Source organism: Eublepharis macularius, chromosome 6 (assembly GCF_028583425.1).
Source record: "Eublepharis macularius isolate TG4126 chromosome 6, MPM_Emac_v1.0, whole genome shotgun sequence".
Lineage (NCBI taxonomy): Eukaryota > Metazoa > Chordata > Lepidosauria > Squamata > Eublepharidae > Eublepharis > Eublepharis macularius.
Genome location: NC_072795.1, coordinates 85,784,209 through 85,802,032, shown reverse-complemented (window position 1 = coordinate 85,802,032; position 17,824 = coordinate 85,784,209). Strand labels below are relative to the sequence as shown.

Below are 17,824 nucleotides of genomic sequence, written 5' to 3'. Positions count from 1 at the left end.
TTTGATCAATTACTTTGCACAGTTAACATGACAGAGCTGTAAAGAGTGCTAAAGAAATTGCTACCATTCTCTTTGGCTTATGTTGGATAAACTGCAAGTATGACACTTCAGTTGTTACAAATTCGCATCAAAATGAAGATGTAACTGATTCCATGAATCCAGCTCTGAAGTAGTATGTGGTTCATTGAAGAAAACACAGCAAATTAGGTTTGGGCATAATCCTGCAATTCTGCACATGGACAGCAATGTGCAGAGTAACTCATGTTGGGCTCAACTAGGTGTACCTAATGCGCTCCTCCCATTCTGATTGTGCTATGGCTTGACCAGACCTTTCATCCAAAGCCTGTTTGTATGTTTCAGCAGCTGCCCCGCCCCAATCACCCACCAGGGGCCCATGAGAGCTGTAGAAGCAAGTGTAGAAGCAAAATGGTGGATAAAGGAAGGCTTTATATTCTTCTGTTGCTATTCTACACACTGCAGGCTGTGGTTGCAGGACTGCAGCCTTTGACTTAAGTGTCTATCCCCCTCCTCTAACATTTTGGTGCATAATCAATTGGTCTGATATAAAGAGTGATGATACTGGTTTTTTCCCTCTGGAGTAAATATGTCATCTCTAAAAATGTACCTGATTCCACCAATGATAATGGCATCTTGGATGAGGGTGGTATACCATTGGGAGTCTATAAAGAATTGTTTTGAGTAATGCATAGTGCTTATAAAACTGTGCTCCTTGGAACTCGATTAATAAAGGCAAAGAAGACATGTTCTTCAGCAATTACAAGCTGTCAGCTCTGAGTGACAAGCTGTCCAGCCTTTGTGATCTGATGAGCTTGCTTAGTTTAAAGATTGATTAGCTAGTTAGCATCTTGATTCAGCAATCTCCCGGCAGCCAGTGTTCATGTCAGGGAAGAAGAAAAAAAGATCTTTTAGGTCTTTGGCTTGTCAACAAGATGAATAATGTGAACTGTTATAAATGTAATTTTCTGACATGGTGTCATAAATGGTTTGCACACCTAAAGTGATTGTTCAGGATGACGTAAGTAGGCTTAGATTGTGGGCTAAAATGTAGCTACAGTATCCATCTCACTTAGAATATTAAATGAAAGTTGTCAGCATAGCTGTTTCCTTCTTTCCAAACTGGCAACAATCACATGTTCATGTTATGTGTAATGTAACTGAGAGTGTTATCTTCCTAAATTAGTCAATGGAATGACTGCCTTCTCAGACAGCAGTCTGTTTTTCTTATTTTCAGACCAGATAGGGTAAAAGACCAGGTTTAGTTTGGCTAGCTATCAAAAAAAAAAGAGCATTTTACAAAGAGAGAATGTATGAAATACTTTTTGCAAGTCATAGATAAATGATAAGGAAGTAGGTGTCTAAAAGCTGAGATTCAGGATGGAAGCTGTTGCTAAGACATTGTATTTGGAACTGGGTTCAAGTCCCAGTTCAGGCAAGCCTAGGGAGAATTTCTGGCTACTCTAGAGAAAATTATTGCATCTTAAAACTCTTTCAAATGTTACATAAGTAGCACAAAGGGAAGTTTAAGTATGGTGGTCTTTTTGCACTCGAATGACTGTGGGGCTGGCACATGCAGGTACATCACATTCAGATTCCAGTAAAAGCAGGAAGCTTGAATGACTCAGTTGTACTTTCTCTAATATGTGAAGTAATCCTCAGTTTTAGTTCCTCATCAGAAATGGTAATAGGGCCTATGTCAGAGGGACTGTGAAGAAATGCAAAAGAAATTGCATTACTACTAATATGAAAAATGCTAAATAAATCATACTAATTGTAACTCTTGGTTACTGAAACAATTGTAATTTTTTAAAAAATAATGAGCTGTGTATTCTATGAAACTGAAATGAAATTGTATATATACATGTGTACTCTTGCCATGCAACCACTGGCAAGAGTGGCACTTTTCCTTATATGGTTAACACTGAAGAAGAAAAATAATCTTTGTAAAGATGTAGACTGTACCTATTAATTTGCCAACTCATGAGTTAAAAGAGATCTGAAGAGAATCTAGGCTGAGGAGGTCATGTAGATAAACCAGCCCTGGGAAAAGTCAGGTAGATATCTTGTTATTTCATTGTACTCCTTAAAAAACTGTACTCCTTAAAAAAATTTCCAGAACCTCTGTATGAGTGCTATGTATGGCTTTGTGCTTAATATAAAGGTATCTAGGATCATAAAGTTGACATACAGAGTGACAGGGAGACAGGTGCAAAGCATTGTGGGAAGGAAGACATGGGAGTAGGGTTGCCAGGTCTACTGGAGCACAAACAAGAGGATGGGGAGGGCTGCTGGGGAGGGGCACTGGGAGAACTTACTTCATGTGTGTGTGCAGTAAAGCTAGCAGATTTTTACCCAATCTGGCCCTCCTGCTACCTTGTGCTTCTACATTGCACCGGGTATGATGTCATTCCCGGTATGACACGGAAGCGATCTGGAGTGCATGGGAGTGTGCGCTGGTGGGGTATAATCCTCGCCTGTTCTTCCACTGGCTAGGTGAGTGGTGTTTGGGTGGGGGGCAGGGGCTAGGAGTGGGTTATCCCCCCGCCCCCATGGGGTGAATGAGATCCCTACATGATAGTAGATTTAGTGAGTGCATTCTAAGATGAATGGCTGTATCGTTCTGTCAAAATAGGTAATGTTCAAGCTGCAGTCCTAAGAACCCTTGCCTGGTAGTAAGCCACATGGAATAAAGTGAGACATCTGAGGAAACATGCATAGAACTGCATGATAAATCAGATTCTCTTCATACTAAAAAGCTGAATTAATTTTATTTTTCTGTAAGCCAATTCTGTTGATCCAATTGAGGCATTTTGAGTTTCAGTTGGAAGGATCTGTGCGCTGTACTAAAAGAGCCTGAAATAACTTCAGAATATACATCTTGGCCCTTACTATCTGCACTGCTCAAAGAGTATGAAAGTCTGTATAGGGTCTGAGTGCTTGGAAAATCCATTGCTCAATTACTTCATCCTGTCATGAATACTGCATGGGTTAACAGCCCACATCCACAAGTCAATAGTTCAGTCAAGAAAATTTACATTAAGGATTAAATAAGATCTACAATGGTTGTTGTGGGTTTTCCGGGCTGTATTGCCGTGGTCTTGGCATTGTAGTTCCTACAATGCCAACACCATGGCAGTACAGCCCGGAAAACCCACAACAACCATCGTTCTCCAGCCGTGAAAGCCTTCGACAATACAAGGTCTACAATGTGTATATCATGTACCCAAGTATGCAATGTAATTCATCTTTTAGCCTCTCTACCTTACTGGGTATCTGTACCACTCTACCTGCCTGCACTTTATATCCCTTGCTCAGTTTGTACTTATTTTACTTGAACCACAATGAAAAGAATGGAATCTGCTATAGCTGTACCCTTGATTTTCCTAGAGACTGTTTCCTGGAGCATAGTAACAAACTGAATGTACAAAGTAATTCCAAGGTTTCTTGATGAAGCTGATCATTATCTTATATCAAATGGCTGACCTGGAGGCCATCATAAATGTAAAAAAGCATGAAATGAAAAGGGGAAAACAAAATACCTTCATATGCTTTGAAGTTCAAAGCTCATACACAGAACATTACAGCCGAGTTGAACAGACTAAGTGCTTTTCTGCCTAATAAAACTATTACAATGAACAGAAAGAAATCAGGCAAGAGAATAATGGTAATTACAACTGGGAACATGAGTTTGCATAATGTGCTTATGTGCTGACCTTTCCTGACAACCAGAGTTGGTAAGTCAGCATTGTCCAAATGTAGGATTGCCAGGCCTGTTGATCATCACAGTGGGACAAAATGGGCAGGAGTGTGTGTGTCCAAACCTGGAAGTGATGTCACCTCTGGACAATGCTCTAGGAGTTCTCCAAATCTCTGTGGTAAAGACCATAGCGGTTTCAGGGGATTTCTAGAGGATCATTTGTCCCTTCAGGGTTTGGATGCAATCTCCCCTCCCCTTTCTCCTGCCATAATGATCAGCATTGGCAGGCAAGTGAGTGGACTAGCGGGCAAACTCTTGCTGAGGGTGGGCAGATGGCAACCCTGTCCTGGTCCTTGGTTCTTTGAATACTTGGGATATCTCTCAGCCAATAGGAAGTTAGTATTAAAATGCCATGTATCAAGGAACTTGGAGTGGCATTCTTAGTTCTCATCTCTTTCCTTTTATCCTCATAGCAACCCTGTAAATTGGGTTAGATTGAGAAACAATGACTGGCACAAGGTAATTAGTGAGTTTCGTGGCTGAGTTGGGATTTTTACCCGGGTCTCAAATATCACAGTCTAGCACAATCACCATTATACCACGTAAACTATCTGATTAGTTAAAGTACTTTTTTATGCGATTAGAAGATAAATATTGTGTTGCCCAGTGTTCAAAAGTTGTTGTTTTTTTAATTCTAATAGGTACGAAATCAGCATTGGAGTCTTATAATGGAGAGTGTGGTCCCATCAGACAAAGGAAATTATACCTGTATAGTGGAAAATATACATGGGTCGATCAATCATACATATCATCTTGATGTTGTTGGTGAGTAAATTCCCAGTGTCTAGGAAAAGGTTATGTAGTAGTGGCTTAGATTTATATTCTTTTTCCTTTTTTAAAATGCAAAACTTAAAATGGACTTAGAATGAAAATGGTTCATTTAGTTCCTTGACAAAATAGAAAGTGCCTTTGATAATTTCTGGCCATTTGAGTAGATGTAAATTGCATAAGATCTAAGGAGGCGAAGGTTGTAGAGCTCTATGTATGTGTGTGTGTGACTGTTTGTCATACGTTCTCTTTTCATTTGAGGTGAACCAACCTGGAGACTAAATCATTTTTGTTTGAACACTTGTTTAAACAATGTTTATTGAAGGTGCAGCTCCAACGGCTGCCAGGAATTGTAGTAAATTACGTTCCACATGATTCCATCCTGTATAGACCAGCTGCTGAAAGGGTGCAGCTGAATTATGTTCAGTCACCAGGGAGGAGGTGTGTCCACAGTGTGAAGGAAAGAAGGAAGCAGAAGGAATATATTCAGTTCTCCCCAAGGAATATTTCCTAGTCACTTGTGCTGGCTGTGGTTTTGGTCTTCAATTGCCTGCAAAGTGGAAAAGAAAGAACCAGCTGAATAGACTTGGTCTTAAAATCCTTACAGAATCTCTAAATCTGCTTTAACAGTGAAGATTTTCACCCTTTTTTGTAGCCTGAGCAAATATTTACCAGAAGCCCCCTAGCCTCCTCTTCAAACCTTTTTCAATGCCTTACATTCAGGAATATTCTGCACACAGTTTATTTTTCCTGGCAGAAAATATTAGTGACTTGCATGAATGAATGGTATGGTAATGAGAGTTATGTCATTTATTGCTATGTCTGCTACATTCATAGAGAATCATAAAAGTAAACAGTCAGGCCAAGATTTTCCATCATGATTAGTAGCTTGTGAGTGCTAAGCTGCCATCATGGGGCCTATGGTACCCCCCCACCCCAAGGGTCCAGAAATATACTTTTAAAAAGAATAAAGCCACTTTCCTGAGGAAAAAAGAGTAACGTTTGTTAAGTTTTTATCAGGAGGTGGTGTTGGTTTACTTATTCAATGGTCCTTTTTAATATTTCTTTGGTGGCAGATGCATGTTAGTAATTGGCTTATTTTGTTTTGACGCACCAAGTACTCTTCTGGGTGGTTGTACTAAGCATTTCAAAACTGAATTATTCAAAAAGTCTTTTTAATCAGATAGGAGGGCTGTTTTGTCGGGAGGGGATCTCAGATGCTTCACTTATGAGTTAGGGACCATAGACTTCACCACTATGTTGCCTTACGTGCTATCTGTTGCTTTAAGTATGTGCCCCTATGAGCTTCCTGGGCTTCAAGTATCATCCTACTGGGTAGTTATATGTTGTCTACTGTAGTCCTAGAATTGTTTATGCTCTGTTCCAGCATTTTTTTCAACTCTGTATTGGATTCCTGCTAATGCTATGTCTTTGTAAACTTGTATTTATTTACCCATGGCATTGTTTATAGAAATGTCCTTGATACTGACTGTACTAATCTTGCACTGTGTAATTGGCCTTGAGTCTCAGTGAGAAAGGTGGACTATAAATGACATAAATAAAATAAATACATAACTAATGATGGGTTGTGTTCTCTGGGTTCTTAACAACTACAAGACAATTGGAAATGACCTGTGGGTTGAAATCTAAAGTACAAAGTTGGAAGAAAGTGAAAATGGCCTTGAGCCATCAAAATTAGATTCTCCCTAATCTACAAATTCTAATTAGCGTAAGTGGGAGGACCTGTCAGAGCTAAACTAAACATTCAGAATTGTCATGCGGTGTAGCTTACTTAGACTGCAACCACTTTAGAACACAGTTGGAGGACTGCATATCACAATGTTCCCGTCTGTCCAAAACTGCTATCTTTGACCCATGGAAAGATAGCATGTTGGAGAGAGAGATGTTAGCCCTTTTTCTGGCCAGATAGCTCATCTTTTTTCAATCCATCAAAGTGCTGCAAGCATGTAATGCAGTCTCAAGAATTACAATCCAGGAAGGGCTGTTCACACTTTATAGTTTTGCTTTTAAGCTCTCCTTCAGAGGTCCTCGTTTGGATACATGAAAAATCCGAGAGCACTGCCGTGTTGTCATACTGGCAATGTGACATCCCTTCTGGATATTTGCTGGAAGTGATGTCTCACGGCCAGCATGCTACCGTTTTAAAAAGCATTTTCCTCCCGCCAGCCCTAGTGTCCCAAGATGAATCCATCCATATCACCATTTTACCACATATTCAAATGCCTGATATGTGGTAAAATCATTACTTAGCAGGATGAAAGGGGGAAAAAATATTTGTGTCACCTGGAAAGGTCAAAGAAAAAGAGGCAGGTTACAGCACACATTTCTAGAGTTGTGCATTTGTTTTGTTATTAATTATAATAATTATGAACATGGGGTGTTTCGTAAATGTAGTAATTAATATGAAAATGAAACAAATTCCTTACCTAAACAGCCTATAACGAAAGAAACCCATGATTTTCTTTTGTTTTATTTAGCAGCTTTCATTATTGCCTGAGGGAGTTTCTGTTTTTCTCTGACTTTGCTGTGTTTTCCTAATAAGGATATACAACACTGTTCCTTAGGAGGAGGGGAAAGGGAGAGAGCCTCTGAGTTTCCTTGATTGATTACAGACTGTAGCCACTAAGATTACATCAAGGTGTGAAGTAGTCCAATCCTGAAGCATACAGGGTGGGACTCTGATTCAGATAAGAGCTGGTTTCTTATATTTCATCTTGCCTTTTTGAAGGAAAGAGGGAACCAGCTCAAAGGGAGAGGAATCGTCTGCAAGTTTTCTTGTGCCAAAGTATAGTGTACTTGTACTATTTTATCCTATATTATTCCTTTCTTCCTTTCTTAGCTTTCTTCTTGAATAAAGTTTCTTTGTGTTTTTAAATTTCTCTCTGAAGCATTTTGTTTGTTTTTACTTGGGGCTTTCTCCTCCTCCTCCTCCTCCTCCTCCTTTAATTATCAATTAAGTATTCAATTCAATTCATTTAATTAATTAATTATTAAGTATATGCAATTATGATTGTCTGACTATTTATGCAATTATTCCTTAATGATGCTTATTAATTATTATTTATCAATTTAATTATTATTTAATTTGTAGCTTGTGGCTTCCTTCTGTCATTTCAGGCTCTACGGAGTCCAATTTTTAAACTAATCTCCCCCATGCAGTCTTATCTGCTTCATTTGTTCTTTGTTTCAGGGTGTGGCTTGCTGTGGTTGTGTGTTGCCTTAGAGTCCTAACAAACCCTTTTGATTTTTAACTGTGTGCCAGCGCCTCCCCCAAAGCTGCTGTAGTTCTTTGGGGATAACAATTAATTTGGGATTTTTCTGTCTTGTGTAACTCAGTCTGTGTTGTATGTCTTGGTGTCCCAAGTGTATTTATTTTATCACACACAGTCCAGTGATAAAATTGCATACCTTTCATACACGCATTACAATATCTTATGTGACATCTGTACACAAACACAGCACATCATGACTGGCAGGGGATCTTCTGGATCTGATAGGAAGAATGTGCAGCATGGTGAGAGCAGATCTAGCAGAGGGAGAGGAAGGGGTGATTTTAAAAAAGCAGCTGCAACCAGCAGTAGTATCAGTCTGATTGGCACTGGAAATCCCCCCTGCAAACATAAGCTACTGTCCTTGAAGCTAAGTGACTGCAGTACTGATTCCTCAGGTTGCTTTATATGTTACTGTTTCCTATTCCTACCAATTCTCCCATAGACTTTTAATGTTAAACATGGGACTCTTTCATTGCTTCAAAAGGGGTGGGGGGGGGGCTCTTTATTCTATCTTTCTGTTATTTGATGTAGATGTTCTAGTGGAATACTGCAATGCCCTGAGATTTGTCCAATTCAGACAGAAAATCAGGAAGGTACAGACTGAAGAGGGTGAGGGGGTACTTCATTGAGCAATGAGAAATAATAATGAAATAGAATTATGAAAATGAAACAACAATAATGAAACAAAATCATATAAAAAACTCAATAATGAAACAAAAACTCAATAACAAGAGAAACAAAACAAACTGACTCTGGAAGTATCAAATGCAGAGAAAGGAAAGTGATTGAAGAAAAGAGATGCAGCAGATTGCTATTTCAAATTATTCCAGCCCCTTCAGATTTTTGAATGATAAGGAATATTAAATGTGAAAAAAATAATAAAAGAATAATCCATTTGCAGAAGTTGGGCTTGTGATCAAAGTTCATGGAAATGTTTTTAAAATGTGCACGTCGTTTTCATCTCTGCTTCTTCTGTGTGTCCTTTTCATCTTCTATGGAATGATGGTGCGAAGAAAGATATTATTCACCAGTGATGGCTGTTAAGCGGCAAATAACACACAGGCACTGGCATAGAGAGGGACCCACTCAGTTTTTTTCTGGTCTTTGTTATTTTATCGACTAAGCCATTTGTTGAAAATATTCCACTTCTTGTAAGCTGAAAAGGGTACTTTCTTTTAAAAATGGCTTAGCTGATTTCAAACTTGTTTGATATTAATAGTAATGAATGGTGTTAAAACATGGCACTGCATTATACTAATGTGGCTATATGATATACTGTAGTGAAACCTTTTATGAGGTCACAGATTTTGGAGCTTTCCCAGAAAAGCTCTTGCCAAATAGTGACACAATGCTAGTTGGGAATAGCCATTATTAACTTGCCTGTAATAACTTTCCAAAGCCTGAATCTTTCATCATGTGTGCACTAATAGCAAGCAGAATGTGAGAGGTTTCAGTTGAAGCGCATATTCTAAATATTCTCAGCTGTTAGTTTGGATTTGTGAATGTAGCAAGCTTGCTGCAAGCATAGCGAGGAAGGTGAAATAAAAGCAGAAACTTCTTAACAGTATTCAGTCACAGTATCTTTGGCTTGGTCTGTTAGGCCAAAAAATGGTAGAAGGATTCTGAGGATAAAATGTTAAAAATAACCTATTCATTTCTTGGCATTCCGATCATTAAATTTGGGTTTTACCACTTGCTGGTGTGTTCATGCAAAGAGAGAGCTGCTGCAGTCTTTAAATATGGTCACTGCTGATCACAGTGGGACTTCTGCAGCTAGTCAATAACATGGCAGTGCTGCCTTATCACTGTGGAGTACAAGAAATGCAGAGGGGGTATTAGCCATCCCAAGCAATGGCATTTATAGAGTGTGAAAATTTGAGATCAATCGAGTATATCTGGTTTTAAAATATACCTAAAAATATCTTATTGGTATTTTTTGGTATATTTGAGAGTCCTGATCAATACTGAAATATATACTGAATATATCAGTATTGCTGTTCCTGATTAATCCTGAAAATATTCAGGAACGATTAGACCCAGCATTCTAAAGGTTGCAACAGTTAATTTTACCGTTTGCAGCTTTTCCCAGGCAAAAAACCGGACAGAGGGTGGGGGAACGACGATGAATGACGCTTCTCTCATGTGGTCTGTAAGAGAATTGTCATGATTGGTCAGACTGTTGAGCTCTTCCTCAGGTGGGATGCCGTTTGTCTGAGAATTGCCTCCCTCCCTCCTCCTGGGAAAAGCTGCAAACAGCAAAAAAAAAAAAAAAAAAACCAGCTGCTGCAACTGACTGAAGCTTCAGAATGAGATTTTGTTGGGTCCTTTAACTGATATTAGAGGACCCCAATATAGGGAATACTGGTATTTATGACCTTCATGATACCTGGATCCAAAAAAATATTATTTTTTTAGTACACACACCTACTTGAGATCCATCTACACCAATATCCTAGCTTCCAGGAAACATAGACCTCGCTGCTTAAAGAAAGTTAGAAAGAGGTGTGACTCAAGAGTAGAGCACAAGCACTGCATGCAGATGGTCCCATCTTCAGTCCTTGACATTTCCTGTTGAAAGGAACTCTGGCAGCAGGTGCTGAGGAAGACCTCACTCTGCCGGAGAACCTGGAGAGCATCTCCCAGTTAGAGGCAAGGTGAGCATCTAAAAGTTAACAGGCACTGCCTTTATGTGCTGAGTAATCTGTGCTTTATTTTTTTGATTGTGGCAATAAAAATATGACTCTTGAAGAAAGGAGTGTTGTAGCCTGGGAAAAACATCTTTTCTCTACAAATATTGTATCATAAGGCATGCTGTTTAGATCTTGCATGAGCAAAACATCTTTTATTATGTTTGTATGAGTATAGCCTTACCAGAGTTACTTGTCACTCCATATATATCTCTTCTGTGTTGGAACTTGAACACATCTGTTCTGCCACATCCAATGACAGTGAGTATGAAATTGTTGCATGTGCTGTGAGCATCCAACTTGCTAAATGAAAGTGATAATCCATGCAGAAAATGCACATGTGTGAAGTGACTGTGGGATCTGGTACTTATTTGCATTGGGCAATCTGTGACTCAGTTCAGAAGTCATGTCCATGGCTTAGCTGTCAGGCACAGACTACCCCTCCTCTGCCCCTCTCTGCTTTCCTCACATTTGCCAATTCCATCCTCTCCTTCCTTTTCTGTGGTAATCATAGTTTGCTATGAGATCTAAATTAAGTAGACCTTACTCGTATACGCACATCTCCTGTAGCTGTTACCTGGATGCATGAAAGGGAAAGTGAGCACAAGTGCATTGACACAGGCCATTTCCACACACATTGAATAATGCACTTTCAGTGCAATTTAGCAGTCCTTTGGAAGTGGATTTTTTGTTCCACACGTGGAAAAGCAGTTTCAAATGTTCACTAAAGAGTATTGAAAGTGGATTATCCAACGTGTGTGGAAGCAGCCACAGCTTCCCTTCTATGTGTGATTGCCAGCTTGCAAGTGCAGTACCTATTCATGGAGGAAATGTTTGTGTGTGTGCTTCCTCCTTGTGATAGCGGTACTGCTTTCTGAATGTTGCTGATCATAGATAAGGGAGCATATGTTTGTACACCTTTTCATGTTTATACCATGGAGACAACCTGGCGAGCATGTTGAGTTGGGCCAGAATGCTAATGCCTACTCTCCTAGCATATTCAGTCAATGGAGATGCAGCCAATGGGGGTGTAAAGGGCTTGCAGCTCCCTTCCAATAGTAAATGGTTTCTGTTGTCTAATAGGCAAACTGTGGTTAGTGGTAATCATAGGTCACCTGGCTTAGTTATCATGAAGCTGAATGGATGGAGGGAATTGGCATTCATGAGGAGTAGGCAGGATGAAGGCGGTGAGCTGCCTCGCAGTCCCAGTAGCCACATCACAGTTTGGCCATAACATCTGCATTGGCTTTTCTGGGAGAATCTGGGTTTCATGAACCTACAGAGCAGGGGTAGGCAATTGTTTTGGCTCGGGGGCCACTTTGTGGGAGCAGAGGTTAGCGGAGGGCCACACCTTTTAAAATGATTGCATTCATTAGTTAACTTTGCATTCCAGAAAAGGTATAAATTGTATAATAAAAATCAATAAATATAAATTAAATAAAATAGTGGTAGTTTTATTCAATTTATTTATTGTGCTGATTTCATATCATTTATAGCTGCAAGCACATTTAATTTTTTCTGACTGTCTTGGCGGGCCACAAAAAACTCTAGTGGGCCGCATGTGGCCCGCGGGCCGCAATTTGCCCACCCCTGCTACAGAGCAATCTAACGTATTAGAAACTGTGGTTTTCACGAACTGTAGTTTGATGTCTGAACTGACCATCATAGTTGTGGTCAAAAAGAGTCCAGTAGCACCTTTAAGACTAACCAATTTTATTGTAGCATAAGCTTTCGAGAATCAAGTTCTCTTCGTCAGATGCATGATACAGAGACTGGTCAAATATAGAAGAGGAGGGAGAGAAGGGGAGGGGAGAGAAAAGAGGCAATTAGGGGGGAAAGGGGAGGGTGCAACCAAAACATTCCTTTTCTAGTATATGTAAACATCCATATACTAGCAAAGGAATGTTTTGGTTGCACCCTCCCCTTTCCCCCCTAATTGCCTCTTTTCTCTCCCCTCCCCTTCTCTCCCTCCTCTTCTATATTTGACCAGTCTCTGTATCATGCATCTGACGAAGAGAACTTGATTCTCGAAAGCTTATGCTACAATAAAATTGGTTAGTCTTAAAGGTGCTACTGGACTCTTTTTGATTTTGCTACCACAGACTAACACGGCTAACTCCTCTGCATAGTTGTGGTCATCATTCTACCTCTGCCTAGACTCTGAACTTCTGACTAGATGGAATAAGAAAGCAGACAAACAACTCTAACAGTACAATCCTAAGCAGAGTTACTCCAGTCTTAACCCATTGATTTCAATGGACAGGAGTAACTCTGCTTAGGATTGCATTGTAAGTGAGCAGTCCTAAGCAGATCTACTTAGACGCAAGTCCCATGTTATTCAGTGAGGCTTATTCCAAGGAAAGTGCTTAGGAGGATTGCAGCAACTGGTTGTACATCTACAAACTAACATTTAAGTCATCCTGGTTTGTTGCAAGGTTTTAAGTGAGACAATGTACTGTAATGTACATTGTACATTACTTTAATGTAATCAAATCTCCACTTTTAGCTGAGTAGTGCTTTGTTTTTGATGATAAACAATTAGCCTTTTGATCAAACAAATTGATTTAAAAAAAAATTAAACAGTAGAATCCATCCTAAATTCTTGCTTACATATCCCTCTCTCTATTCCCTTATTTGATTTATGTTACCTTGATTATATACATTCATTGAATTCTTGGTTTTATATTTCCAAATAAATGTTGATGCTTTTTTGTCTGCCTCAGTGCATTTCTAGTTTTAAAAGGCAATATCCCTTGCAAAACCGTATTCAGATATAGCAACAGCTGAGAAAAGTTAATATTTCAAGTGGAACTTAGTTAATTTCAAGAAAGAGTTAAATGCATGTAGCACAGCCGAGTCAAAACTTGCAGCCTGGCAGCGGCTTTTGCTGTTGTTGACTAACTCTTTACAGGAGCCAGGATAAGCCTGACATACTTACTTGAACACTTCAGGGCTGAGGCATGCTGAGACAGGGGCCAAGGCAGGCAGGAATCTACACTGGTGCTTGCCCTTAGTTATTTGGATAAATTGAGAAGGAAGAAATCTCCTTCAAAGCAGTGAAAAACCTGGCTCTTGACTTTACACCTGGCATTGAGCTTTTGTCATCACATGTACAACTACCTCAGGGAAAAAATGTTTAGAGCTAGAGGCTGTGTGCTTTACTGTTGGAAACTGAATATCATAGTTCATCAAAGTCTTTTAAAAATAATCCTGGTGCTGTTACTTCACTTCTTGGATGAATGCTGGCTTGTCATATTTACATGGCAGCTTTCCGGATCATGTAGCCCCCACTCACCTGCCCATTTGTTCTCTAGTCTATTTGCTTGGCCTTCTGTGTCACTGTCCTAGTTCTGATACCTGTTCACTCTTTTTCTCTTGCTCAAGTCCAGCAACCCCAAAGTTGCTGGACAAATAAATTCAGTTAGTTGAGCAAGTCTATGGGAATGGCAGGGTCAAATTCTATGCTTTCCAGGTGTGGCAAAACTTTTGTGAACAATGTAACAAGAGGCCAGAGAGGGGAATATTTTACAATGTAAAGTATATCTTAATATTATGACTTTTCTATAGGTACTTGGAATCTTGGCATTGGGATAGGCAACAATTTTATGTTTTATTGCAACCACCATTACTAAGTAGGACCTGTTGATGTGTTGCACTGCAGGGTTCTTATCCTGTAACAATGAAATAACACTTTACTGTACTTCATATATCCCTTAATAGCAAATTCTTAAGGTGGTATGGATAATTGCTGTGCTACTAAAGTACTAGCGGCCCAAGTTGCCCAGCATAGCCCAGGTTCATCAGAGCTTTGGAGCTAAGCAGAGTTGGTCACAGTCAGTACTTGAGTGGGAGACCACCAAGGAAAGCAATGGCAAACCACCTCGGTTTATCTCTTGACTAGAATGCTCTGTGGTTGGGGTCACCATGAGTAAGTTGTGATTTGACAGCAGGTACCATATCATCGAACATACTGCTGTTAAACAGGATATTGCAAGTTAAAAGGCTACAGGGGAAATAACAACAACAATAATGTACCTTGCCCTGAGCCCGCTTGTGGGAAGGGCGAGTTAGAAATGTAATAAATAATAATAATAACAACATTCAATTTATATACCGCCCTTCAGGACAATTTACCGCCCACTGAGAGCAGTTTTCAAGTGTGTTATTATTATCCTCACAACAATCACCCTGTGAGGTGGGTGGGGCTGAGAGAGCTCTGAGAAGCTGTAACTGACCCAAGGTCACCCAGCTGGCTTCAAGTGAGGAATCAAACTCAGTTCTCCAGATTAGAGTCCCGCTGCTCTTAACCACTACACCAAATGGAATTACTACAAATCAATCCTGATCTCTGTTACAGAAAATTAGAAGTACATTGAAATACGGGATGGTTTTTACCTGTAATGAAACTTGCCTTCCCCCTTTCCCCCCACCATGGTGCTGAAGAAATTCATCTGCATTCCCTTTATAGTATCAGATCAGGCATTTCAATGTTCAACTTCAGCAGCAGTTCCATGGCAAGGCAATGGATTCTGATGAGTTTGGCCACATCGTTTCATCTTCCAAGCATTCCTAAATGCTCAGTGCTTGGAGTGTTCCACTTCTACTTTCTGATGTCATCTGGGAGAAATTGGGGCTTGCTTTTCACATTCCAGAACTATTCTGTTTTATTCATTTTTAATCCAAAGGAGTAAATCAAAGGGTGAGCTTCACTCACACTTTTCATAGTTATGTTTCTTGTAGTCTCCCTCACCCAAGCAAAGCTTTTTCTTGTTTGCTCAGATGTTTTAAAGCTTTGGCTTTTGCAACTGCCATATAAGGAACACATTAGTTAACTCCAAGATTAGCAGGGTAGACATTACAGGTTCTTTTCAGCAGAGACACATCTTGCTCTGGGGAAGCTGATGAAAAGCACACGATGGCAGCATAACAGTTGCTTTTTCTGTACAAAGAGCAGACTGGTATTAAGACCATTAGCCAGTGATGACAACCAAGCAATTTAAAACAAGAACATTCATGTTGCCTGTTGCAGTTTCTAACTTTCTGGTGTTTCTTTGTTTCTTTCTTGAATTGCTGCAAAACATACAGTTTTAAAGAACATATCTTGAAAATACTTTGATGAAATTGAGTACACTGAATTTATTAGGGAACTTCCGTTTCTTTATGCACCAATGCACACTTATCAGAAATGAATGGGAATGAATATGAGGTTTACTGTAAAATTCACTCTAATTTACATTTTGCTCTGAATTTTTTGGATCTCAAGGAATATTAATTTGACCCACTATTCTTCACTTCATCCTGCTTATGGATTATGTTATACTGCATGTATTTATACTATGTTTTTTTCTGGATCATGGCTTGGTGACACATTAAATAGATGCTACCAAGCAACAGACTGGTATCTGATCCACTGCAAAGGGTTCATTCAGTTCATCAGATCCCAGCAGCACTGGACACAGTTAGGGAGCCTGCTAAGAAGTCTCACTTTATTCCATGAAACTTATTCCCTGAAAAGTGTTCTTAGTTGAGACTGCAACCTTGGTGGAAGTCTCTATTGTTCTTCTGTCCATCTGAACATCACATGAGCTGGGACCCACTGTCCACATGGCCAAAATGTAAGATTCTCATGGGTTATCCCATGACGCTTCTGTTTTCTTTTTTTTTCTTTTTGAAAAAAAGAACCACTGCTGAAATACTAGTCTGATATTGAAATGCTGAACTGGGAACTGCAGATGTTGTACTGCAGCTGTAACTAGAGCCAGGATGATCAGAAGAGTTACTTGTTAAATTATCATTGTGGGGTCATGCATATGCGCTGCTTTTAGCTGTCAAAAACCCATATCCAGGTTAATCCAGTATATTTGATGGCCTATTCAACAGACAGTGACTCAGTAAGTCTTTTAAGATTTTTTTTTTGCAGAGAATGCCAGGGTTGAGAACAATAAAAAGATGACTAAAAAATCTACAACCAGCGGCTGTAGGGAATATCTGCATTCTTGGTGTCCCCCCCCCCCCCGATCATAACCAAAGGAGATCAAATGAAGCAACTTTCTCTGGCTCTAGTGACTTTACCACTTTTTGAGTTATGGTGTGGTAAAAGCTCTGCTCACCATTTAACTTGCAAGCGAAAGCCCCTGAAAATCTCTGTGTAATTCACTGTAAATCTGACTGTATAGTAGTCTTGTGTTCATTCTTGAAAAAAAAATTCTTGAGTAGATTTTTTTTTCAAGAAGGACATTTGGTGACCAGTTCCTGTCTGGATAATTATTTATTCCACCTTGGTGTACATATTCAGTACTTGCCAAACCTTATGTCAATTCTGTTATATAGGCTGACTGTCGATGATGGTATGTGCAGAATAAAGTGCCCCTCCCAAGATTAAAAACATTGTCCTTCCTTGATCATGGGTATTTTCCCTTTCTCTGTGACATTAACAATGAGATCTGCCATGACTATTGAGTTTTGGAGTTCTGTCTTTATTAACTTTGTAGCTTGAATATCAGCTGGGAGGTGATGGTGGCGGCTGAGTGATTTTTTTTTTAAGCGATAGAAGGATTGTGCATGGACCACAGCCATATACAACTGGCGGGCTCACAGCCATATACTTCCTTGAGGGTTTTGTCAAGATGCAGATTCCTGAATGCTGCTGAGGATTAAACTGGCGAAGAAAATAGATGTAGAAGTTGAACTTGCCGGGCAAATTTCTTTAAACATTAAACGATGCTGTCATTCTTTAGACTGTTCTAGATAAGAATACTTTGATGTTGAGGAGTAAAGCTTTATATTAACAGAAGAGATAGAAGCTGTAAATGTTTTATTGCAGACACATAATGTTTCGACTGTTTCTAAAGTCTTTGGCTGTTCTTATCATTGTGAAGCCGAATTTACCAAGCGTTGCTTAATGATCTTAAATTTACATATTTTACAAGTGGTTATCATATCCAGCGATCTCATTTTGCAGTATCTTAATAGCACATTGTTTCCCTAATAATAGACATTCTGTTAGTTCAATATTTATAGTAAATGAACGTGATTGCCAAGATATCTGTTGATAAATATTCAGTCAAAGAATTGGTACCCAGGCCATAGTCATTGTCCTCCTGACACATGCGCCAAGCTCAAGAGGTGTTCAGAAAGTAAACTGCAACATCTGTTGGAGACAATGACTTAAGGTTGAAGGGAGCTTTAACTCTCCAAAGCTCATACCCTGGAAATCTAGTTGATTTCTGGACCCAAATCTTGCTCAAGTCCAGATCAGTTTCACATACATTGAATACCATTGAGATCAATGGTGTTGTAAC

General features: G+C 39.5%; 1 protein-coding gene across 3 annotated transcripts in view; it reads left to right on the top strand.

Moving 5' to 3' along the window:
• Positions 1-17,824, top strand: part of FGFR2 (fibroblast growth factor receptor 2) — a 133,192-nt gene that overhangs the window by 57,161 nt on the left and 58,207 nt on the right. For all 3 annotated transcript variants that reach the window (XM_054982606.1, XM_054982604.1, XM_054982605.1), the window contains one exon: positions 4,417-4,540. In XM_054982606.1, coding sequence (XP_054838581.1) covers positions 4,417-4,540 — 124 coding nt within the window. The remainder of the gene's footprint in view (positions 1-4,416; positions 4,541-17,824) is intronic.